The 26,018-nt window shown below is 49.0% G+C and overlaps 1 protein-coding gene across 1 annotated transcript; it reads left to right on the top strand.

Annotated features, from left to right (window-relative positions):
* Positions 1-379: 379 nt before the first annotated feature.
* Positions 380-25,795, top strand: LOC112576405 (suppressor of tumorigenicity 14 protein-like). The gene is made up of 24 exons (XM_025258779.1): positions 380-1,522; positions 1,992-2,167; positions 13,373-13,478; positions 14,062-14,142; positions 14,383-14,511; positions 14,826-14,961; positions 15,248-15,361; positions 15,776-15,894; positions 16,210-16,393; positions 16,771-17,036; positions 17,484-17,626; positions 17,911-18,089; positions 18,750-18,802; positions 20,055-20,201; positions 20,769-21,063; positions 21,539-21,702; positions 21,964-22,225; positions 22,499-22,641; positions 22,803-22,975; positions 23,234-23,415; positions 23,579-23,830; positions 24,137-24,344; positions 25,145-25,229; positions 25,501-25,795. Exons 1-24 carry the CDS (start codon positions 1,441-1,443, stop codon positions 25,578-25,580), a joined length of 3,759 nt encoding a protein of 1,252 aa, XP_025114564.1. The 5' UTR covers positions 380-1,440; the 3' UTR covers positions 25,581-25,795.
* Positions 25,796-26,018: the final 223 nt, after the last annotated feature.

Here is a 26,018-nt window from a genome sequence, read left to right as displayed (position 1 = left end):
CTTTGTTTGCTCCGACTAACACCTGCAACTGGCCTCCCCTCCCCTCCTCTTCCCTCCTCTACTGGACTGTAGTCGGCCGTGACTGTTGGCGTAGGTCTTGGTGTACACGTGTCGTGCTTGGTGTGGTAGCAGTCGTTTGACATTGTTGTCACAGTGGACACTGATGTTGATGATAATTAGTGTCTGTACAGGTGTTGCTTGATGATAATATTTCTACCAACATTTTCCACATGTAAGTCAGCCGACATCTTTTTGTCTTCAAAACTTTGAACATTTCAGCTAAAAATAAAGCTGACGACCTCATTCTACAGGACGTTCAGGAAGCCAGTGCTAACCTTTGCCCTCCTGATGTGGCGGATGAGTGCGAGGAGGAAGACGATGCGAGCAAAACAATGGATGTGTGTGGAAGACAAGAGCTTAAGTATGTTCACAACAATCTCGGGGGACGAGAAAGGTCAGAGGTCGATTCCTCTCGTGCCTTAGTTACAACTAATACCAGCCATTCCATCGGGTGCCACCCACCTGTCCACTGGCAGGTCACGTGACACGTGAAGACAAGGTGTGGGCGACCTGTGTGCGTGGGCAGTGTGTGGGTGATGCACTGTCTTACCACCCTGTCTCCAGGCTGAGTGTCGAGCTCGTGTTAATACAAATCTTGTCAATGAAGTCTCTCTGAATGTGTAAGTGTATGTGACCTGCCCACCCGACAGCTACACGGGTAACTCAGTTGTCCCCTGAGGTCATCGTGATGTATCCCAGTGTAATGCAGTCTTGCTTTTCGCACCTACGCGCTGAATGTTCCAGAGCCCTTCCCTGTTTATTTACAGGAGTTGTCGCCATTGGAGCAGAGATGCCGGCCTGGTGCCGGGTACAGCGGGTGTCGCCAGGCTAAGTGATGTATGACGCAGCACACCCCGGGACTCGGACAGTGGGCCACCCTCGCCACATTCACCGCGTGGCAAGCAGGTCATTAGAGTGTCGGCCGTCAATGGGCGCCATTCATCATACTTAGTGGAGATGAGGGCAGGTGGCGCCCCGCCAGCATAACCGGAAGTTATTATTCTCGCCCAGATGCCCCTGTGGGTCCAGACTGCTCCGCGTTTACCCATTCTCATTCTCACACCAATTCCAGCCAGTGTGTGCACTGGTGTGACCTCTGACCTTTACTAACGGCGGTTTCTCTCCGTGAGGTTTGTTGTGGGGCCTGACGAGTGGCCGGTATTTGCACAAACAGGGGAAGTCACTCTCGCGACACTTCCTCACAAATATAAAAAATGGAAAACAAGGAAGTGGTGCGAGTGCTCGCCCCTTGCTACGGTCTTCAGTCACTCAGGTCTTGGCAAACTCCCCGAGCAGCCGTGATGAGGGGGTGGGACGATGCCGGGTATATGACCTGAACAGCAGCAGCCTGCAGCCCGCAGTCCTCCACAATCTCCCGTCATGCCTCTGGCTGCAGCTGACGTCACCGTCCTCGTGACACTCGCGCTTCTTGGTGTCCTGCAGGGTACACAGGGTACACAGGGTAAGTGTTTGTGTTATTGTCTCTCTATCTCTTCGTCACTCTGTGTGGGGTGGGTGGGAGAGAAAGTGTGAGAGGGAGAGTAGCTGTGTAGTCGAGTGTGTGAGTGTGCGTGTGTGCGCATGCGCGCCTGTGTAGAATGGAGAAGTAAACAAGTAGCCTTGTAACCTACAGGCTGCTGGGGTGTAAAAACAAGATTTATTTCGGGTTCTTTTTTGATGAGGGTGGTGGCCATCTACGTCACCTGGGTATCAACCTACCTCGGGTGTGAACTTTCGGCCCTGGAAGGTCTTGCTGTGACTAGACCCCAAAGCAAGGAACACGTGATATTTACGTCACTTCCTACCGCTACTACAGCTATGTGACGTGACGTGTACTTACATTGAGTGTTGTGTATGACAGCCAGTCTCTAGGGTAGTTATAGTTAGTGAATGACGACTACAGCGTGGCTGACAGGACGTGTACCCCACAGGACAGCACCGGCTGGATGTCCGCCTGGTGGATGGACCGTCCAGACAGCACGGAAGACTAGAAGTGCGCATGTCTGGAGGCTGGCAGGCCGTCTGCTGCAAGGGCTGGACACGTCGTGAGGCCAGTGTAGCGTGCAGACAGCTGGGCTTTGGTGGTCACGTGACCTCTCATCCGCAGGTGAGTGGTCTGGCGAGTGGTGAGTGAGTGAGTGATCCTTGTCCGACTGACGGCCCTCGTCTGTCGGTGTAGGACTCTCTCCATCCTCACTGTTCGTTCCTTCATTCCTCTTTGTCTTTTCTCTCTTTGTCCTTTGTTGCTTGGCTGCACGCTTGTTTCTCCTTTTTTTCCTCTGTATGCTGTCATGTCTACTACCTGTCTACAGTCCTGGGAGCATGCTCCTTTGTGAGCACGTGTCGTCGTGGTCGTGGTCATCATCATGATGACTGAGGCATGAGCTCGTCGTACCCTCCCCTGTCTCAGTAGCCTTATGACGACCTGTCAAGGGACGGAAACTGGATGTTTCGTTACACAAACCTAGGAGGGTTTTGTACGAGTGAGTTGTGCTCAGGCCCCGTATGCATGAAAATCGACTGAGGATAACTCCAATTAGCTGCTAGTCCCGGACAGCTACTCGGGACCTACTCCCGATTACGGTCTCTCCGAGTTCCGCATGCACGAAGCGCTACTCGCCCTCAACTAGCTCTCCGGGACTGGCTGCCGGAAAACCCGGTGGCTGTCAGTGGAGGTGAAGGAGGCTAACTACTTCCTATCGTCACCTCGTTCTTTCCTTACATCGAACTGTCGTCTCTGAGGTCCCACCTACTTAATTAGCAAGTCATTGTCTCAATGTTCGGTATTTGACCCTGTTGTAGTGAGTCAAGTGACTCAGAGTGTGAGGCAGCGATCTCTCACCATGGTGTTTGCGAGGTTACTAGCGGAGACAAAGAAAATAAACAAAGGGGCTGGTGAAAGGATTTGTCAGAGAGTAGAGGGGTATGCGATGTCAACCACCAAAGGGAGTTGTATCTTGTGGCTATATTACATGTGCAAAAGTTTAAAATGTTCAAGAAATAAACATATGGGCAAGGCGTTCCGACATTGCTTGTAGAGATCTCCCTCAAACACCGTGTTTTATTTGGTAATCACAGTCACAGTCGCAGCCTAAAAAAAAAAAAAATTCATGAGGAGTCAACATGCAAAAGGTGAATACCTGCATGTGGGTTGGCACTAGAAGTGCCCAGAGTGCAAAGATAAATGAAGAGCCTTGAGCCTTGAAATGTAAATATTGACAATATATAGCCTGTGTTCAGTCTAAGGTTGTGTTTAATTCGTTACATTATTACACAGATAATCAAGATGATGTATAATTTAACAGTTGAAAGCAAAAGACTATTTAGTATGCACACATCGATGGAGGAGTTCATTGCATTTATAAAGTGTCTACACACATGCTAAACACACAGAGTGGCATTTAGAGAGGGCAACATTGTAGTTTATGTTGTTTATATTCATTGCACACCAAGTGACAACCATTAGTAATACCAGAGGTTAACTTTAAGTCTGCTAAGTTACAAACCAAGTGCTCAGTTACAAAACAAAGTGGTTCATCGTAAAAGAATGAATGGCTTGATACAAAAAATTCCTAGTTTCCTACATCTATTCTAGGACCATACCCTTACACTCACACACCTTTCACTTAGTATTCATCAGTTGAAATGATAAAGGAAATGATTTTGTGTATATATATATATTTATTGCTTCTGCACTTTTGAATAGCATTAGGTTTGCCTCAATTTAATAAAACAAGTTCTCCTGCAGCGACATGTTCAGATATTGAGTAAATGCCAATTTCCTGACAATTTACTAATTGCAACAAAAACCCAAATTCTTCTGCTTGACACCAATGATCTTATAACTAACATGGGCAATTTTGTTCAAGCTGTTCCTATCATGGACAGACAAGCACAGCATTTGTCATGTTTAACCAGTGCTTGTATTTGTGGGGATTTCATTTTATAACTACTTTAAGAATTCTTGAAGAAATATTTCGTGTAATGTAGCACTACTCAGTTCATCCCTTACATCGATCTTCACCAATGCACTTAGTTCATGTTTTTCAGAGTGTCATCAGTTTGTGAAGCTTATGCTTCAAGAATCTTTATTTTTTTCACCCTTTAGAGGGTATTGAGATATTCAAAATATACATACATTCACACGCATTACTGTGTATCTTATATGCAATCTCCCTCCCACACACACATTCACTACTCAGTTTGTAACAGTTAATACATTAAAAGCTAATTTTTTGCCTCACTCACTTGTTCTTTCCTTCTTCTAGCCCTTTAATGCAAATTGCATCACTGCATGTGTAATCAAATAAATCAAAGTATATAAGCACATGTAAACAAACAAAAAGTTTTGGAGGGGATGTTTCTGCCCCTCTATTTCATTCTTACCTAACACAGATATATACACATACATTCTTACTTATATCTGCATACATATATAAAATCCCCCCTTACACACATACTCATTGATGCTTATATGATGCTTACACAAGCCACATGCACACACACATATATATAAACTCCCCCCCCCCCCCGACACACACACCTACTCATATCAGTATATATATAAATCTCCCTCACACACGCACACACATCTGCTTTATGCATACATGTGTAACCCCCACCCACCCACACACACAGCCTTATATCTGCTTATATACAAATATGTAACCACCCCCCATGCACATACACTCATCTCTGCATTTATATATATATACATGTAACCTACCTTACACACATACTCACCTCTGCACATATATATTTATCTAATACCTCCTGACACATACACACACCTACTTACTCATATGTGCATATATATATTTAAAAATAATACTCTTACACACAGTCTCATACCTGCTTATGTATATATACACAAACATACACATGCACACGTCTGCTTATATATATATATCCCCGGAATCCCCCCATCTGCATATACATAAAATATCCCCCGACACACTCCCCCTACTCACTCATATTTGCATATATAAATATAATTCCTCTCCATCATGCACACTTGTATCTGCTTATGAATACAAATTAACCCCCCACCACCACCACCACACAGCCTCATATCTGCTTATATGTATATACCACCAACACACACCTACTCACTCATATATGTATATATATAATCCAACTACACACACAAACAGCCTCATATTTGCTTATTTATAAACTCCCCCCCCCCTCCGGTACACACAGTCTTCATATCTGCTTTTATATATATGTAATCCCCCCCACATATATCTGTATAATAAAATACCCCCTGACACACACCTTACTCACTCATATTTCATGTATATATAAAATCCCCCCTCCTCATGCACACTTGTATCTTCTTATATACACATGTACTCACCACCACCCAACACACTCATATCCATATATATTTAATACCCCCAACACACACATCTCTGCTTATATATGTAAATCTCCCCACATACATATATTTGCTTATAGATATACTACCCACATCCACACACGCATATACTCATATTTACTTATGTATATATATGTAACCCCTGTGGGACCCCGAGGTATGCTTGCCTAGCAAGCATTGTAAGAATAGGGTCCCTGCCATCCAGCCAGGCATGTCGTAAGAGGCGACTAAGGTGGACACCTGACCTAGAGGTAAAGTAGGTTGTGGTAGGGCTAACAACCCCACCATGTAAAAAAAATCATGTTACAGAAACTAAAACCAGACAACTCGTCATAGATGGCGGAGGTAATGAAGCACACCAGGAGACTGGACTAACGACGGACAACAGCCAAACCCGAAAGGGAGCTGGCGCCCCGACAGTGGATTTACTGAAGCCGAGGCAAAAGTTGAGGGTGGGAAGCTGGAACGTCCAGACCTTGTACCAGACTGGCAGGATGCTCCGATTAGTCAAGGAGTTCGACAACTACAACTTGGACATCCTGGGAGTCAGTGAGGTCAGATGGACCGGCACGGGAAAGAGGAGACTGGCGTCAGGACATACCATCTTGTTCTCAGGAAGATCAGACGCTCAGCACTCTGAAGGAGTAGCTCTACTCCTCAACAAGAAAACGGAAAAGGCACTGCTGGAATGGAAGCCTTATGGACCCAGGCTTTTGAGAGCAAGATTCCATTCAAAGTACACCAAGCTGACAGTGCTAGCCTGCTATGCACCAACAAATGACTCTGAGGCAGAAGACAAGGATGCTTTTTACGATCAGCTCCAAGCAGCCTCAGAAAGCGTTCCAGCCCACGACATGTTGCTTATCATCGGCGATCTCAATGCCAAGGTGGGAAGTGACAACACCTACAGGGAGCATGTCATGGGCAAACATGGAATCGGAACCATCAATGACAACGGAGAGAGACTGGCAGACTTTTGTGAAGAAAACAACCTACTGATTGGAGGCACACTCTTCCCACACAAAGACATCCACAAGGCAACATGGACATCACCAGATGGGATCACAAAGAACCAGATAGACCATGTCATCATCAACCGAAAATGGAGGAGCTCACTTCAAGATGTTAGAGCCTACAGAGGAGCAGACGTTGCCAGTGACCACACTCTTGTGATAGCCACAGTTTCCCTGAAGCTACGTCGATCACGAGGAAAACAGGCACGTCAGCAGAGAGTGGACTCCGGCAAACTAAAAAATCCAGCCATCAAAAGGGCCTTTGCTATGGAAGTAAAGAACAGGTTCCAGGCACTAGGAGACCAACAAGAGATGACCTTAGACGACTTCAATCGAGTCTTACAGGAATCAGGAGAGAAAATACTGGGCTTCCAGCGGAAAAAGAAAGAACAGTGGATCAGAGAAGAGACATGGAAGAAGATAGAAGAGAGAAAGTCAGCCAAACAAAGAATCAACAGCACCAGATCTGAACGCCTGAAAGAACAACTCAGACAAAGATATACAAAACTAAACAAAGAGGATGGCAAGAACCGACAAAAGAGACCACATAGAGAAACTGGCAGATGAAGCAGAAAATGCAGCAAGTAAAAATGACCTGAAGACACTGTACAAGATAAACAAACAGCTAAACAACGGGTTTAAGAACAGTGATGTGCCAGTGAAAGACGTGAACGGTAATGTCATCGAGGGAGAGGCAGGAAAACTACAGCGCTGGAAGGAACATTTTGAGTCGGTTCTGAACAGACCAGATCCCCCTCAGCTTTGCAGACATCCAGCCAGCAGCTATAGACCTTGACATCTGCACAGACCCACCAAGCCTGGAAGAAGTGACAGCAGCAATCAAGACAATGAAGAGCGGCAAAGCACCAGGGGCAGATGGAATAAACAGCAGAGATGTTGAAAGCAGATATAAATGTGACAGCTCCCAAGCTGACTGAAATCTTCAGGCAAGTTTGGGAATCAGGGCAGCTCCCTGTTGCGTGGAAGACAGGGCTCATCTTCAAGTTACCCAAGAAAGGAGATCTTGGAGACTGCAATAATTGGAGGGGCATAACACTTCTTTCCCTCACCAGCAAGGTCTTTAGCAAGATTGTTTTGTCAAGACTGACGGCAACTCTTGAGAAAGACCTCCGACCACAGCAAGCAGGATTTCGTCCTGGGCGATCCTGCTCCGAGCACATCTTCACTCTGCGACAGATTCTGGAGCAGAGCAACGAATGGAACACACCGCTGTACATCAATTTCATCGACCTGGAGAAGGCTTTTGACAGCATCCACCGCGAGACCTTATGGAAGATCCTGAGGCATTACGGAGTCCCTGCAAAACTTGTTCAGGTCATTGCAATGCTGTACAGCGATTTCAAATCCCAGGTTGTCTGTGACACAGAGCTCACAGACCCCTTCAACGTCAGTACCGGGGTGAAGCAGGGCTGCATTCTGTCGCCGTTCCTCTTCATCTTGGCCATGGACTGGATCATGAAGACTTCCACCGACAGTGAGAGGAGAGGGATCAGATGGACCATGACTATGACAGCAACAACAACGCTGGAAGACTTAGACTTTGCTGATGACATTGCCCTGCTGTCACACCGCCACCAAGACATGCAGGAAAAAACAAAGGCCTTCTCAGAAATAGCTGGAAACCTTGGCTTGAAGGTCAGCACAAAGAAAACGAAAAGTATGAGAGTGAACGCCAGAGTCCAAGACAGCATCAAACTAAATGGAGAAGAGATTGAGGAAGTTGACAGTTTCTCCTATCTTGGGTCCAAAATGTCAAACACCGGGGATGCGGAGGTGGAGATTCGAGCCCGACTGGCGAAAGCCAGCCAGGCCTTCGCCTCACTCAGGAGCACATGGAAGGCAAAAAACATCAGCCAGAAGATCAAACTGAGAATCTTCAAGTCAAATGTGATCAGCACCCTCCTTTACGGATCAGAATCATGGAAGATGACCAAAACCATCAGTAACAAGCTTGACGTCTTCCAAAACAGATGCCTCAGGCGCATACTTAACATCTTTTGGCCAAACACCATCACCAACGAAGAACTCCACCGAAAGAACTGAAACCGAGTCCATCACCACGCAGGTTCAACGAAGGCGTTGGCGATGGATTGGACATGTGCTCCGCCAGCAGACAGCAGACCTCTCCACAGTCGCCCTACGATGGACTCCAGACGGCCGAAGAAAACGAGGCCGCCCAAAGGAAACTTGGAGAAGAACAGTGGAAAGGGAGATGAAGGGAAAGGGCTGGACATGGGGTCACCTAGAGCGGGTTTCAGCCAATCGACATCGGTGGCGGACTCTGGTTGAGGCCTTATGTGCAACCTGATGCACGAAGAGGTATATATGTAAACCTCCCACCTCCACACACATATACATATTCTCTTATTTCTTCTAGTTTACCGTCCTAGGTAAACAAACTTAGCTCATCTAATAAGGGTCTCTTTATTTGTTGATGTCAGTAAAGAATGGAACTTTAAGACATTGAGATTGTGAGTAAATTAAAGTGATAAATTATTTCTACATTGGTCAGCAAATTTTTGTAGAGTTGAATAGATAATGAAATTACAAAGTATGTAGAGCCTTTCATTTCTAGGGTTTCATTTTGTCTACATGTTTCTTGTTTACATGTTTTGTATGTAGGTTTGTTTTGCAATACTTCACGTGTGGTGCATTCAGCAAACATTTACAAGCGCCTTACAATTTAAATTCAAGTATTAATATTATGTCTAAGTTTACTTTATTTTCCATTGGACAGTGGCGTAGGAACCAGGGGGGCAGCGGGGGCAGCCCCCCAATGAAAATACGGGGGGGGGGGCAGGAATATCTTTTGCCCCCCCAATATTTGAGACGTAATTCCTCACAAAGAGCAAAGAACAGAAGAAAGGTAGGGGAACGTAGAGAGGAGACGGTCATCACCGTGCGAGTGCGAACGCCGTTCACTGTCAGCAGGGAGTTTGCCCCCCCAACGCCGAACATCTTCCTACGCCACTGCATTACTGATCATTACCCATAATTTGTCACCAAGAGGCTAGCCGGGTGGGAGTACGGAAAAGAAGGTAATAAAAAAAAAAAAGGTGTGTTGGGGACGGGATCTGATCTCACGGCTACCGACAACTTATAACTTCAAAGAAAGTCCTTTCCTTGTCCTAACGATGGCGCCGTCAAATATACTTGGTTTAGAAAAAATCCCGAGACTAAGCTAAACATTTGTGTTTGTCTCAACTACTGGTTGCTAAAGAAAGGAAAGGGTGCTGTACTTTGAAACATTGTCTGACCGGAAAACAGTTCCAGTCTTGACCCTGGCAGTTCCCCTTCTTCTCAGATTTTATCTCATCGAATGTCTCGCTTCAACAAAGGCTTCATGACCAATTTCCGTTAAGTGGATTATGACAGTGCTATCTTAGGAAATAACGATGATGATACATTGAATGGGCTAACTGTGAGTGGTTTACTGGCTCTAGGCTCCTAGAAGAGCTTTTTCTTGTCACTGGGCCAAGCGAACGTGGAACTGAGAGCTGCTATGAAGTAGTAACCACAAGGCTTTATATCAGTTTCATAAGGCTTGATGCAATTTATATCAGCTGCAATTAATTCTTTTCCGAACTGAAAAGGACAAAATGAATGTCTCTGCCCTGTGACTTATATGTCCTGCATGTCTCCTTTACAAACATTTCGGAACATCTGACTGCAAAGGTTCGACAGCCACAAACAAATCGCAAACGTCTCACTTTCGAAGAGGCCAACCATCTGTGATATCATTTGTTTTAAATCGGAGAGGGAATCAACACCACGATGCCCAAACAATAAGGAAAGTGGAGAAGAGAAGACCGAAGAAGAGGAAAGATACAGGGAGGAGGATACATGGAAAGTGTGGACAGCGCTGGTGTGATTAACTCCCCATGGGGCTTTGAGGAACCGTGAAAAATGGACAGAGCTGGTGGCGAGGTCACCGTTGGTCAACGAGCATGAAAGCTGGGGGTCACATGACAGTGATTTGTCACTGGCCACCTTACAAACTCAGCTTCATCTCCATGTTCCGGTGAGATGGTCGAGGAACTCGGGAAAATGTGCTTCTGGGGAAGAGATGGAGATGAGAAATGATGTTACAAAACCAGATGCGTAGGTAGAAATAGTAGGTTGCCATGAGAACGCTGCGGTAGGTAGAAGTGGTATTCGAATATTAACGTCTCTGTGGTAGGCCTGTAAGTCCAGATGTAACTGTGCTTTCAACATGATCATAGACTTACAAAATGGTGGAAGCAGCACACACACACACACACAAACCCACTTATCTTTTTAGTCTCCTTTGTCCTCCTAGTGCCGCAACCATACCACCCCAGCGGATCCGGTTCTGGGCCGAGGATCGATCTCCTCCTGGTCTGTCTCCGAACCCTGCGTTTCATCTGTGGGTTTAAGTCCAGAACTTGTCTCGTTAAACTCGGTGTCAAATTGCAATCAAATCAAATTGTCAACCGTACACTGCAGTCTATGCAAAAACTTATTAAATACATTTTTTACTAAAACAAGGATATCGGCCGGCAGCTCTTCCTTGCGATGTAAGTGTAGAAGCAGGACTGAAGTATCGTTGGAAGTCAGAGAAACATTGCAGTGTACTGCTGACGTCAAGCAATGTCTGTAAGACACAATAACAAACACGTTAATGCTTTGTACAAAGCCAGGATCGTGTGTTTTCACGAGCAAACCGTCGATGTCGCAGTTGAAGATGTGAAATATTTTCACGGGTGAGTCCCGTGCTGTGTCCTGGTGACCGTTAGCACGGACACCTCGTGTCGCGTAGTCACTGGGTCAGTGGAACTTATTCTCTCCCTTGTCTTGCTTGTGTCTTGCCGTCCACACAAAGTCCTCGACATTATGGGATAGCAATTGTCATGAACTGTGGAGGACCGGCCATCTTGTCACTTATTTCTTGTTGGTGTTCTTTGTAGGGTACTGTTGTCCGTTTCGATGTCCTCATTGACTGGGCAGGCAACTCTGACCACGCGTACAATGATGTCTGGAGGGGAGAGGATCGGGTAGGTTGTTGCCGTCTGTCACTCCGATCTTGTTCACTCCATTGAGTATGACGTGTGTGTTCCTGGCAGTTGGAGGTACCTAGGGGGACAGTAGCAGAGTGTTTGTGGTCCGTCGTGCACTAGTCATCTTCGTTAACAGCAGCCTCGTTGTCGATGACGTCACCGGTTCTGGGGCGTGTGCGTCTCGGTTCAGCGGATTTGTTCATTGTTGTAAACAGCGAACTTGACTTTTTCACGAACTTTAGACACGTTAGTTGGTAACGGCTGAATAGCCTGGTGGTTAGAGACGAGGTCTGAAGACTGAAAGGTGGTGTGTTCAAATCTGACAGTGACAAATAAAAAAGTCTGAGTGAGTGAGTGAGTGAGTGAGTGAGTGAGTGAGTCCCGGATAGCGAGTTACACAGCCCCGGGGCCGCCGATAACTTTATACGCGAGAAGCCAGACCGGACAGCTTCTCCGGGCTCTCGTGCATACGAATTTTTCGCTCCTATCCACCCGGATGAGCTCTATTACCGATTAGACCCCTTCTCCGGTCTACATGCATACGGGGCCTGGTCACCTCGCCTACTCACCTACAGGAGAAACAAGCTGAACTGAGGCAAGACTCCGAGAAATACAAACGTTCAGCGAAATGAAACAGTTATTAACTGAACTCTTCAACTGAAAAATTATTTTCGTTAAAAAGTATTAACGGATTTTAACAGAAAGAAAGAATAGTTAAAACCGGAGGGAGAGAGTTGAAAGGTCAGACATCGCCCTGTTTGTGATAGAAATGCCGAAGGATGTTAATCACAAGAAAGGTCATTAACCTGTCTCAGGATCAACGCCTCCCTGGTGTGAACACTGAACTGTGGAGGACTTGGAGACAATCAGAGCAAGACACAGCGACCTGTTCTCACCACGTGACGCCGCCTCCGCTCATGAATATTCATGAACCTCACACCCGCCGCGTCAAAAGCTTCGACACCTCCCGTCAGGCGGGTGAGGGGTGGGTGGGCGTCAGTTGACACGTCATACATTGATGGCACCCCTACCCCTACCCCGCCCCTTTACTCCTACTGTCCGCTCTACTGTATCTACTTCACACTTGCTGTCTACTCCTCCCACCCCCAGCCTCCCCTGCATGCAGTCAGTGTTTGTTTCCGTGGTTACACCTGACTGAGGTGTGGCTCTCGGCTGTGAAACGCCACGAACTTGTGTGACTGCACTGTTGCCACCATCTTTCCACTTAACTACTAAAACGAGGCAGGAGACTACAAAGCTTCCGGTTTAGTCACATTCTATGTTTAGGCTCGCCGAGACTAAGAGCGGAGAACTTGGCAAGAGGCTAAGTGTTGGTCTCGGCAGACAGACGGCCGTCCACCCACACACGTCGCCAATAGTGTGTTGACTCATACAGACATATACTACACACATACTATACACACATATACTACACACATATACTATACACACATATACTATACACATATACTACACACATATACTACACACATATACTACACACATATACTACACACATACTATACACACATATACTACACACACATATATACACAAATATAGTACACGTGGTTCACTAACAACTGTAAACACAATCGTGTGTTGACTCATACAGACATATACTATACACATATACTACATATATACACACATATACTACATGTGGTTCACTAACACCTGTACACATACACCAGGACACACGGAACTGTTTTCAGTCTCAGTGGCTGACAGTCACGTGACCCACCCACCCACCCACTGCTGCTTTCAGCGAAAGACTGAGAGGCTGCTCCACTGTCGCCTGTTCTGTTGTCTTTTTGATGAACATTGTCTTTATATTGCCTTCATCTTATCTTCTTTACGCTGCCTTCTTCTTTTCACAGACTCTTCTTCCTGGAAGAGACAGGAAGAGACTGCTTCCGGTGTGGAACAGGAAGTTCCACTGTACAGGGTCCGAGAACTCACTTTCACAGTGTCTGCAAGTCACAGGTGTTCACTTCGCTACAACTCTCTTCCTCTGGCTCAATCCTTCTCTCTCTCTCTCCATCCTTTTCTCTCTCTCCGTCCTTCTCTCTCTCTCCATCATTCTCTCTCTCCATCCTTCTCTCTCACGTTATTTGCGCATGTACTGTCAGTTATGTGTCTATAGTCGTGCACGTATACATCTATGTATACTAGAGGCCAGGGCTTCTGCTAAGGCTAAATTCTTTGGGGTCCCAGGGACCCCTTCTTCAGATTTTAAGGGGTCCCTGTTCTTCGCCCAAATTTGAATGGGACCCCATTGACGAAAATTGAAGGGGTCCTCCGAACTTTGAATGCGTACTGTACGCAATTTTTTGCGTAAGCAGAAGCCCTGCTAGAGGTGTAGTCATTATATCTACAAGTGACTCACTGTGTGTCTAGTCACTTAGCCTATGTGCGAGTGTCTAGTCACGTGTGTGTGACGTGTGTGCACGTGCTGACGGTCACTCTGTGATGTAGCTGATGTAGTGTCTCACCAACACACCAGGTGTAGACGCCAATCACGTGTGGCTGCTTTGTTCACGTGACCAGTCGACTGGTTGTGTTGCAGATGCCGACTGCGGGCCGTGGTCCGTCCTGTCCGCCGCCGTCCGCTGCTCGCCTCCCTCCTCACCTTCTGGCCGGCCCGCTGGTAGGTCCACTTGTCCCTGGCTGCTCACGCACCCAGACTGACCCACCCCACGAGTGCTGGCCCTTGACAAGCAGTCACCTGCACAGAGCATTGACCGTCCACACAAGACGATGAAGATGCGCTGATGACGATTTAACGATGATATGTGCAGTCCTACTGTCCCTCCCACACTGTGTCCTCATGTCAAGGGTCAGAGTTCAAGAATACATGTAACAAACAATATTTCAATGTGTGTTGCAGGAACCACTTGTCCAGAACATCAGTTTCTGTGCGACCATCGAATCTTCTGTGTGCCTGTTGGATGGACTTGCGACGGAGTAGATGACTGTGGCGACAACAGCGATGAAAGTGAAACGTTTTGCGGCAAAGGTAGTCGTCACTGTGTCTGACTTGATTGTTGTGTAAATAAATACCGGAAATACCTTCTGTACGCACACATTAGTGAAGTCTTGTGTCCAGTGCTGGCTGTGGTGTTTGTGGAGCTGATGTTGTTGTGTAGACGTTGGCTGTAGAGCTCCAGAGCGAGGCTGCTGCTGACGAACTGTGAACTGGAGGCGAACTGTGTGTAGTTTGTGCACCTGTCTGTGCACCTGTGTGGTGGCCTCCTGTTTGTGCCTGTGAACACGAGGCTACACACGTGTGTCCCAGGTGTAACGGTCAATGTCGTCTTGTCGTCTGTCCAGTGGCCCTGGAGGGGGGGACGCAGCGCGAGGGCCGGGTGCTGGTGTACCGCCAAGGTCGCTGGGGGTCCATCTGCACCGACACGACCTCTGACCCCACTGTCCTCGCTGACGTCATCTGCAGACAGCTGGGCTACAGGTAAGAGAGCAGTGGTGTACACAGACCATCTGCGAATTATCTTGCGTGAATTATCTTGCTCCCCCATTCCCTCCGTTTAGTCTCCCCTCCCCCATTATTTTCTGTTTTGCCTTCCTTCCTTCCTCAACCCACAGTCCAGTGCACGTCAAGGGACGGAACCCTTGCTGTCCCCGCGTCTGTCACTTCCTCAAGTTATTCTGTCACTCGGTGGAAGTGGGACTTGAAGATAATAATAAAAGGAATATATCGTGTGATCTCGGTCTGAACTTTGTGCTTTGCTGGACAGACGGTCTCTAGGATGGACATCAGTGTCACGAGGTCAGGAGACGCCGTGGGAGGACGACCTCACCTGTACCGGAAGTGAGGACAGCGTGTGGCGGTGTCTTTGGCAGAAAGCGAGGTAACTCGTATACACCACCCGACATCCTCAAATATTATACATCCACCCCAGTCTTGTACTCAGTAACCTTCTACACAGGTGATCGGCTGAGGACGTGCGTGCGTCTGTGTGAGTGCAGCGGGAAGACACCGTCACGTGACTGCACCTGTACACAGTTACCTCCATGTCTCACTATTCTCATGTCTCACTATTCTCATGTCTCACTATTCTCGTGTCTTACTATTCTCACGTTCTACCTTTCCATACTGTACAATTGCTATGTAATTGTTTCACATCGTACCCCTGTGGTGTGTACCTGCTATCACACTGTTCACAGTGTAAGTGTTCACATCGTCAAGTGTTCACAGTGTGCTGCTGTGTGGTCCCCCTGTTGAGAGCGTGACGCCGTCACCTGTGTAAACAATCGTGTGTCAGGTCAGGTGCAAGCAGATGTTCCGGTCAGCTGGTGGTCACGTGTCAGGACGATGAGCTCAGCGAGTTCCGGCAGGGTTCTGACGTCAGCGAGTGTCGCCTGGGGAGCGTCAGTGCTGCAGGTAAGTGTGGAGGTCTTGCCGACACCTGTGCCGTTGGGTTCAGCTGCTGACAGACTTTGGTTCCTAGTAAGTCTTGTGTTTGGATGAAAACACCTGGGTACCTGCCACATTGCCACGTGACCTTTGGGTGGATGAGAACTTTTAGTTAATTATCGCATGGAGGCTGTGATCTTCGGCTCGCAGTCCTTTGGACCTTTCTTGACGTTTCCCCCAGAAGCATGCAGACACTTCTGTATGACCCCTGTGTGACTCATGTGTGACTCCTGTGTCACTCCTGTATGACTCCTGTGTCACTCCTGTTGTCTCCTGCTGCAGGCTGCGGGATGAGCAAGAAACGCCTCGCGACGCGCATCGTGGGCGGAAGTGACGCTGCGCAAGGGGCGTGGCCATGGATGGTGTCGCTACGTCATCGGAAGGACAACGGTCAGTTTGGTCATCACTGTGGGGGGAGTCTCATCGCCTCACAATGGATCCTCACGGCGGCGCACTGCTTTGATGTGTGAGTCACTCAAAGGTCAAAACCCTGGCTACCCGTGTTACTGACCAATCACAGAGCTCACCCACAAGCCTTTGCGAGGCTACCAGCTCTGTCTGAGAAGCATTCTCCGGGGTTTATCACCAAATATTTCTAAAATAAAGTTATTCATAAACTTCTTTAATATGTTACTGTAAAACTTTCATCCCAAATGTAAGTTTGAATTTCTGTTCTGTCTCTGACCTCAAACAGCAGAGGGCGATGACAGGTAAGGATCGTGACCTCGCTTTAGGCTCTCATAACGGATCACGTGACCTGCCTTTAGGCTGTCATAAAGGATGACGTAGTAGTCTTTGCACGGCACCTGCAGGGTGCACTCACAGCGATCATCCTGTGTTCAGCTCCGAGACTCCGTCCGACTGGCAGGTGCGGCTGGGGGACTACGTGACCACCGCTAGAGACTCCGCGGAGTTCGACTCCACAGTCGGTGAGGTCTTCGTGCACCCGGAGTTCAACTTCAGTCGCCATGGTAACGACATTGCTCTGGTTCGCATGGGAACGCCTCGCCATGGAGTGACCTTGACCCCAGTGTGTCTGCCTGAGAAGTGTCTTGACCCCGTGACAGACGGACACGACTGTTACGTCACAGGCTGGGGTCAGACCAGAGGTGAGAGACATGGTGACACCGACAGTGACAACCATTACAGTGACGTGTTACGATAGTGGAGCAGGTGACGGTGGTGGTGACATGACAACGGTAACACAACCTCGACACTACACTGCATGTGACACACAGTGTCATTGCTGTTAAATGTCAACTGTCATGACAATCATGACACGTTGATAGAACGGCGACACAGAGAGAGAGAGACAGAGACGTTTTTACTTTTCTTCTCGGTGAGCAAAGAGTGTGTCAGGATGGTGTCTTGCTGTGGTGTGTCATGTGTACTGTGTCAACGCCTGTGTACTGGTTATACAACTGTTGACAGGTGACTGACACTGGTGTGTGACTGGGATGTGTCACTGTGTGTGTCACTGTGTTACTGGTGTGTTATTGGAGTGTGTCAGTGTGTCACGGTGGAGCTAGTATCAGTCAAGAGCTGCGTGTGTCCAGCAGGCACTGGAGACGGCGCGGTGCTGCAGCAGGTGCCGCTGCCTGTGGTGGACAAGACGCTGTGCGGCGCCTGGTACAACGAGACCATCACGACCGACAACTTCTGCGCCGGCTTCATCCTGGGAGGCAGTGACGCGTGCAAGGTAAGGTGGGGTGGGTGGGGTGGGGTGGGTAGGTGGAGCACGCACACACACACACCTTCAATTATCCGCAGTCGCCATTTACACAAAGTGTACACATGTCTGTCAGCAAGTCTGTACCAGGCGTTGTACTCTGTGCTGAAATATTCTGTCTTGACGATCGCAGGCACGCTCTTCATTCCTTCTTTGACTAAACGCCATCTTTGTTCCTGATTTGTCAAACATTGTTGCCCCTCATTTACTAAACATGTGAGTGACGTCATGTGCTCGTGTCACGTGTCTGTCAGGGCGACTCTGGGGGTCCGTACGTGTGTCTACGAGGTGGCGCGTGGGTACTCGGGGGTATCGTGTCCTGGGGTAAAGGTTGTGCTGCTCGACACCAGCCCGGCGTCTACACCAACGTCACGTCTCACCTGCCCTGGATTGCTGACGTCATCAAGCACCACAAGGAGCTGCAGCTTAGACAGTGACAGTGTCATCCAGCTGTGGGTAGACGCGAGCTCCAGCTGTGGGCAGACGTGTGATAAACGTGTAATGACGATGTAATGCTGTAACCACAACACTACTAACTGTTACAGTGTACAATGTCACAACACGTAATACAATGTCACAACCAGTCTTGCTGTCTGTGTTTTTGTTGTGTTTGATGTTCCCAATCACCAGCCCATAGTTTCCCAGCGCCCCACACACTGACCTACTGACCGACATACTGACCTACTGACCCACATCTACCTGTCGCTGCTGACGCCGGGTATCTCACAGTTTCCAGAAGCTTCCTACATCAAGAACAGCGCTGTTAGTCTCTTGGCCCGGATGACGATCAGAGGACGAATGAAAGTAAAACTGAACAACATGGCAAGCTCACGTGACTAGACACAAGGACATGACGATGGTGGACACGTGACATCACCAACCTCCCCCTCCCCCCTCCTTGCTGTGCACGTCTCATGCACGAGCCCTCAGCTCATTTATTTCCACCTGCTGTCAACATTTGTCCGATAAACAAGTGAAACTGGAAATGATTAAACAGACTTCTCATAAATATACAGGTAAGCAGCTCCTGACGAGATTTGATGACGATCATCTTAAGACAGGTTGTCTTGGACTTGTACACAGCTGTATACAGGGTAGTAACCAGCGCTGACACTAGTACACAGCTGTACACAGCTGCACTCCAAGGTAGTAACTATTGCTGACACTAGTACACGGCTTTACACAGCTGCACTCCAGTGCTGACACTATATATAGTACACAGCTGTAGTGAACTTTCCCAAGCCGCACTTTACAAGCTGACATTTGTCACATCATCTTACATCAAGTGGTTCATCGTGCTAGTTGATAACAGCTCGGTACACGGGTTTGCCCTCCACAGAGCAGTCTAGGTCTGTGACGAATGTTCTCGTTGTCCACGTCGTTATGTGTGTAAACAAGTCTGTGTCACCCGCTTCTGGCGACAAGTCGGGTATCACCGAGTACCTGAGGGACGCCCCTAGCTGTGGGTTGAGATGGCCATACCTGTGTCGTTAGTCTTGCTCCATACCCGACTGTGTGGTGATGGGTGGCCCAGTCGTCAGGGAGGCTGTGTGTGGCCTGGTGCGTAATGCTGTGACGTGCGTGGCTGTTTGTGACGTCCTGTAGTCAGCAGTCTGCTGGTGGTGTGTGACCACTCTGTGTGACCAGTCTGTGTGTGACCAGCCAGCCTCCAGTGTCTGTGTGTGACACGTGCTGCAGGCCTGACGAGCGGGAAGATGACAAGGGTGCAGCACCTTTCCCACACACCTGTGCTACTGTGGTACCTCGCTACCCTCTCAGGTAAACTTACCTTATACTAAGGTGACCAGACGTCCCGCTTTTGACCTCGTGTCCCGCCTGTTATCGGGCAGGACGCCCAATGTCCCGCTTTCGCTTTCTGGCAAGTCCATCAAATGTGCCGGTTGTCTTTAAAAATCACTTTTTTCGGCGTTCTTTGACCGGTGACGACGCCATCATCGGCACGTGTCCCGCTTTCGCCCCCGAAACGTCTGGTCACCTTACTTATACCGGCATAAATGTCTTCATTACTCACGTGTCCCAAATGTACTTAATGACCGAGCTCCGTCCACTTGTGGTACAATGGTAGAATGGAGTGTCCACTACTGTCACCACCCACCCACCCCACCACCCGCATAGGCAATTCTATTCACCCGCTAATAAGTTCTAGTTTAGTTTATTCCTTGTTACTCCTCGCGGAGCACAGGGAGCTACTGAAGGTGAGCCTACTGTCACTCAGGGTCACAGGTGAAAACTGAGACATCATCAGGTGCACGACTTGAACCTTTGACCCCTGCATGTGTTTATTGGTGTGTAGTCACGTGATGCTGTACTGACAGTGCGTATGTGTACTAGTGAGTGTGTCAGCCTGCTTGTTGTTGATGTCACCCTGTCATTACAGCTTCACAGCTGCATTTCACACCTCGGCAGTGCTCTGCCCCCGCTGTCCTCTGCAACAACACCAACATCTGCATCCACCCCGACACAGTGTGCGATGGGTACAACGACTGCCACGACTCGGAGGATGAGAGCAGGTGCCCCACACACGGTGAGCTGCTTGCTGTTCAGTTTAGAATAGTAGATATGACGTCACAGCTGTGTGATTAGAACTGTGGGTATGATGTCACGTGCAGCTGTGTGATTAGAACTGTGGGTATGATGTCACGTGCAGCTGCGTGACTAGAACTGTGGGTATGATGTCACGTGCAGCTGTGTGATTAGAACTGTGGGTATGATGTCACGTGGAGCTGTGTGATTAGCAGGTATCCAGCAGCTCCCTGCATCTCGATGAGGTTTTGTTGACTGTTTACTCTACGACTGTGACTGTCCTCAGGTGTTACTGTGAGGTAGACAACAGACTGTGTGCCATTTGTTGTAGACTGTGACTCTGTCACGTCAACCTTCACAGTCATAGAGCTGTGTGATAGTGAATATGTGATGTTTATACAGCTGTGTCTATTGATCTCCTCCTCCTCTCCTCCTCCTCCTCCTCCTCATTTACTTATTTAGCGCATGCCCAGTGAGTTGTGAGAGCGCTGTACAGAGCTGTGCTGTAGTCGGGGTGTGAGGTGAGTTGTATGCAGCAGACAGTTGTTGTTGTTGTTGTTGTTGACAGGGCTGCTGTCCATCCTCACCTTACCTGGCCGGCCAGCCAGCCTGCAAGCCTCAAGCAACACCAGCACAACAACAGCAACCACAACCACGCCACATCCAGCGTCTACCCAGGACACGCCCAGCGCCTGTCAGCGGGTGGAGGAGGTACACGGGGTATCCGGCGTGATTACGTCACCAAACTACTTCTCCCTCACGGACCCCCACTACCCCGCCCTCGTCACCTGCGCCTGGCACATCCGGGGCCCTCCCGCGTCCTTCATCGTCCTGCACTTCGACGACTTCCAGCTGGAGGACTCGTTAGAGTAGGAGTCATCTTCCCTTGGTTTGCATCGAGAGGCTGAGACGTGTCGTCTGCTCCTGCTGCTTCCCTTGTATCTCTTGGTTGCTTCCCTTGTATCTGTTGGTTGCTTCCCTTGTATCTGTTGGTTGCTTCCCTTGTGTGTGTTGTGAGAACAGTGGGGACAGTGTTGCTGATGTGGCCTCTGGAAAAGTTTACAGTCGCGCCTGTCAGGTCTCGTGTAGCTGTAGAGAAATAAACAACATCAACATCAACATCAACATCAACATCACATATTTGATGGAAGTACAGACGGTGCGCCAGTCACGTGACGATAACCTACATCAGGTGTCAACTCGTGTGTGTATCGCTGTGTGTTTGCTCCTTGTTTAAACTGTTGAGGAGAATGGACTAATGAAGACTACGACCGTTGAAAGTATTTCTAGCTGCTGCTGTCCATGTCGTGTCCCAGGTGCCGAGCGGACAGTCTGACCATCTACGACGGGGCCAGCGACCGGGCGCCGCTGCTGGAGCGAACTTGCGGCAAGTACCTCCGGGGAGGTGCTGACCTCGGGTAGACACGCCTTCCTGCAGCTCATCACCGACACAGGGGTGGAGGGCCGAGGGTTTAGCATTGCTTGGACAGCAGTGAGCACACGTGAGACTCAGTGTTGTTACAGATATTTTCATGGCTGTGAGGTTAGTTTTTTGTAGCACCGTCAGGTGAGCGCTTTGTAGCACCGTCGCTAACATCAAAGAGATCTCAAAGCCGCACCGACAAAGAAAGGTGTTTGTCCTCTCTTGGAACGTGCAGCTTGTTTATTTCTGTCTTTTATTGGGTTGCATAGCAACACTGAAGGATTGTAGGACGTAGGTCAGGCAACTTCACACAACTGACACTGGTTTGTTTCTCGCGCAGTCACCACGCCCACCACCACACTGACCACGCCCACACCAGCACCAGGTTGCGATGGCCACGCCCTTGAGCTGACATCACCCGGGTCTGTGACGTCACCTTACTATGACGGAAAGAGCCTGTACCCGAGTTTTCAGACGTGCCGCTGGGTGGTGACTGGTCCACCCGGCTACGTCATCACGTTCACGTTCAATAGCTTCGAACTGGAGTACACCCCGGGGTGCGAATACGACTACCTGGAACTGTATGACGGAGCAAACACCAGGTGGGTCAGAGGAAAACGTGTTACTGGTGGTGGTGTGTGGTGGTGTGTGGTGGTGTGGTGTGTGTGGTGGTGGTGGTGTGGTGGTGGCAATTTGTTGAGTCTGTCACCGTCCTTCTCGTCTGCTGTGAACGTGTTCACTGGTGAACAGCACACTGTACACATGTAGACTGAACCCTGACCTTTCTTTTTGTTCTACATTTCTTTTTTCCCGTGTTTCTCTTTTTCTTGTTCACCCTGCTGCTGTCTGTCGTCAACTTCCTGTTTACCTCACAGCACTGCCATGCGCACTCTGTGTGGCGAGCGCCCCCCTGATGACGTCACCACCACATCCAACATGGCGCTGGTCAAGTTCGTGTCTGACGCGGAAGTGGCGGGAATCGGATTCAATGCGACTTTCATCTTCCACAGACCGACAGGTAAGTGACAGGTGTGTTTCAAGTGGGAGGCTCTTCACAGCACAAAGTCCAGCCACCCGTATCTCTCAAACAAACACCCAAACAAGAACCTTTCTACATCTCCCACCCTAACACGTTAAGAGATGCCTGACACAGAAGATGACCAACAGTTGGTCTTGCAGCCAGGTGTGGCCCTGACCAGTTCACCTGCAACCCTGGGAGCTGTATCCCCCACAGCGCAGTGTGTGACGGTGTTGACGACTGCTCCAGCGGCGGAGACGAGACGTTTTGTCGTGAGTACCCACCCGATATAAGTATAGAGCTTAGAGGTACCACCACCCGATATAAAGATAGAGTTGACTCATGAGTACCACACCCGATATAAGGATAGTGCAGTAGAAGCATGCAATCGAGCGATTGGTTTAGTCTCCTGGTACCAGCACACATCGACAGTTTATAAGAGCACAACATCACAGCTCTGTGTAATTACATATAATCAGACATAATAAACAAGCTTTACCACAACAACACCACAGTGGCAAGTATTCATGACTTGCGGAAACCTTGGCACCAAGAGCACCATGTTGACCCTTGACCCTTTGACAGCCTCTAGCCTCTGTGGTCACGCCCCCACATCCCCCCGTCACTGGAGGCGCACAGGATTGTGGGAGGTCAAGAGGCGGTGCCCGGAAGCTGGCCCTGGCAGGTGTCGCTGCTCATGATCGGCAAACATCGATGTGGAGGGTCGCTGATCGCCGACACCTGGGTCCTGACTGCTGCTCACTGCTTTGACAGGTGAACTTTCTTGGCCTCTGTCTGCACCTGTCACACCTGCATCACACCTGTACTCACCAGATTACCTACCTGTTTTCATTGACAACAACAGCATCGGCCTGTGACCTCAGGCCTGTGACCTGTTGGGGTCAGTGACATGACATGACATCACTTTGCGTTACAGCAACTGGCGGCTGCCTGACTGGAGTGTGATGGCCGGACTGCATTCGCTGAGGACCTCTGACCCTCATCAGCAGCTCTTTAACATCAGCCGCATCATCATCCACCCCGAATATGTTTCCCTGACGTCAGAGAATGACGTGGCCCTTGTACACCTGGCGTCACCTGCTCACCCGGATGATTACGTCAGCTTGGTCTGTCCGCCGTCAGCAGCGCTGTCGCCTGGGACCATGATGTACATCACTGGCTTCGATGTGTGAGAGTGGAGAGAGTTGAGTGAGTGCTTTGAGTAAGTGAGTGGTGTGAGTGTGAGTGGTGTGAGAGAGTGAGTGGCGAGAGTGAGTGAGTGGTGTGATTGAATGGTGTGAGAGTGAGAGAGTGGCTTGAGTGAGTGCTTTGAGTAAGTGAGTGGTGTGAGTGTGAGTGGTGTGAGTGTGGCGTGAGTGAGTGAGAGAATGAGTAGCGTGAGAGAGCGAGTGGTGTGAGCGAGTGAGTGGTGAGAGTGAGTGGCGAGTGTGAGTGAGTGGTCTGAGTGAGTGAGTGGTGCATGTGCATGTGCGAGTGTACAAACAGTAAACAGCGATTCAAGCCTCCCAGCTGACCCTCCGTGTCCCTCCTGTCGCCTAGTAACGTGTTGCGCTGAGAAGCTGAAGCAGGCCGCGGTGCCGCTTATCGACACCAGGGTGTGCAACACCAGCGACTACAACAGCCGAGTGCTGCAGCACATGGTGTGTGCGGGCTACCAGGAGGGCGGCACGGATACGTGTGGGGTACGTGCACTGGTGCATGCGAGTGCTTGTGTCTGTGTGTGTGTGAAGTGAGTGTGTGTGAGAGAGTGTGTGTGTGAGTGTTTTACAATGTTTTACTTGCGAACAATGTCCCCGGGGAACTGGACACGTGACTGACCGTCATGACGTAATTCACACCTGTCAGCGCTAACACAATGCTCCAGGTGAAAAGTTACCTGCGACATTCACACGTCATCATTCTCTTTACATCTCGCCAAACGGCTCACAACCCCCACCTTCACCCTCTCTCCTCCCCTGAACAACTGAAGACTGAAGCTGCTGAGCTCACGAGGAGAGACTTGTCAGGGTACAAGTCACGTGACACACCTGAGCCGACAGTGTCATCATATAGAAGGCCACTGAACTACCCGTGCTACCCGTGCTACACTGCTGTTGTCCCGTTATAACCAACCTCCACTCTCACACATGAACACCAACACCAACACCACTCTCACACACAGCAGTTGTCGCAGTTGTCGCTGTTGGCAGACGGTCGGTCCTAAGACATCTACAGGCCGCACTCTACCCTCCCCTGGAGTAAAGGTGGCGGCGCCTTCAATCAGCACGTGGCGGGGAAAGAGCAGACAAGTGAGAAGAGCGACTGATGGCATCCGACATGTCACACAGTGGTGTCACACAGTGGTGTCACTCAGTGATGTCACTGAGGACGATGGGGATGATGGTGTGTCTGTCAGTTCATGCATGCGAGTCCATGCATACCCGGGTGCACCTGTTATCAGTGTGTACCTGTCTACACCTGTGTTTTCTTGACGATGTTTCAGGGCGACTCGGGTGGCCCTCTCGTGCATGAAGCTGGTGGTCACTGGCAGCTGTACGGCGTGACGTCATGGGGGGTGTCTTGTGGAGGTAACAAACTGCTGTGTGTGTGTGTGGTCTGTGTGTGTGTGGTCTGTGTGTGTGTGTGGGTATATGATCTGTGTGTGTGTGGTCTGTGTGTGTGTATATGATCTGTGTGTGTGTGTGATGCTCGTGTTCCGGGTACAAGACGGAGTACAAATCACATTGTTTATCGCGACTACGCGCTGTTTGTGTCACAGTCCGTGAGCTTAGCGCCTGTTGTTTACACTTGTTGTTTACACTTGTTGTCAACTATTTGTGAATGTGTTTACTTCCTCAGAACAAGGAATGCCGGGTGTGTACATGATGGTTCTGGACTACCTGGACTGGATACGAGCAACTATCTCCAAGAACTCTTAGGCCGGATGTTGGCATCAACGGCTGCCGTTAGCGGGGCGACACCTGTGTGACGTCATCAGCCACAACACCTTCAGGCTGACCTCCCCTCGTCGTCTGTTTGTTTGTTGTGAGGTTTCCTTGCCCACCTCGTCAACTGGACGTCAACTGGGATTTAAAAGTTTCTCGGCAACAAGAATATTTATTGCTCAGTTGCTAATAAACACACACAGACACTACTGTCACAAGCGTTATTTATAGAACGTTATTTATAGAACGTTATTTATAGAACGTTATTTATACAACGTTATTTATAGAACGTGTGGCTACCCACGAATGTATTGTAAGAACAACAACGAGCCTCGTCTACTCGTCATTAACTCTGTCATTGTCACAGTCTTTCATCTTTTCAAGTCATCGAAGAAACCTGTCGCTCGATCGTCTTTAGGAGACTGGTAGAGA

This window comes from Pomacea canaliculata, linkage group LG1 (assembly GCF_003073045.1).
Source record: "Pomacea canaliculata isolate SZHN2017 linkage group LG1, ASM307304v1, whole genome shotgun sequence".
NCBI classification, from domain to species: domain Eukaryota; kingdom Metazoa; phylum Mollusca; class Gastropoda; order Architaenioglossa; family Ampullariidae; genus Pomacea; species Pomacea canaliculata.
This window is presented reverse-complemented; position numbering and strand designations above follow the sequence as displayed.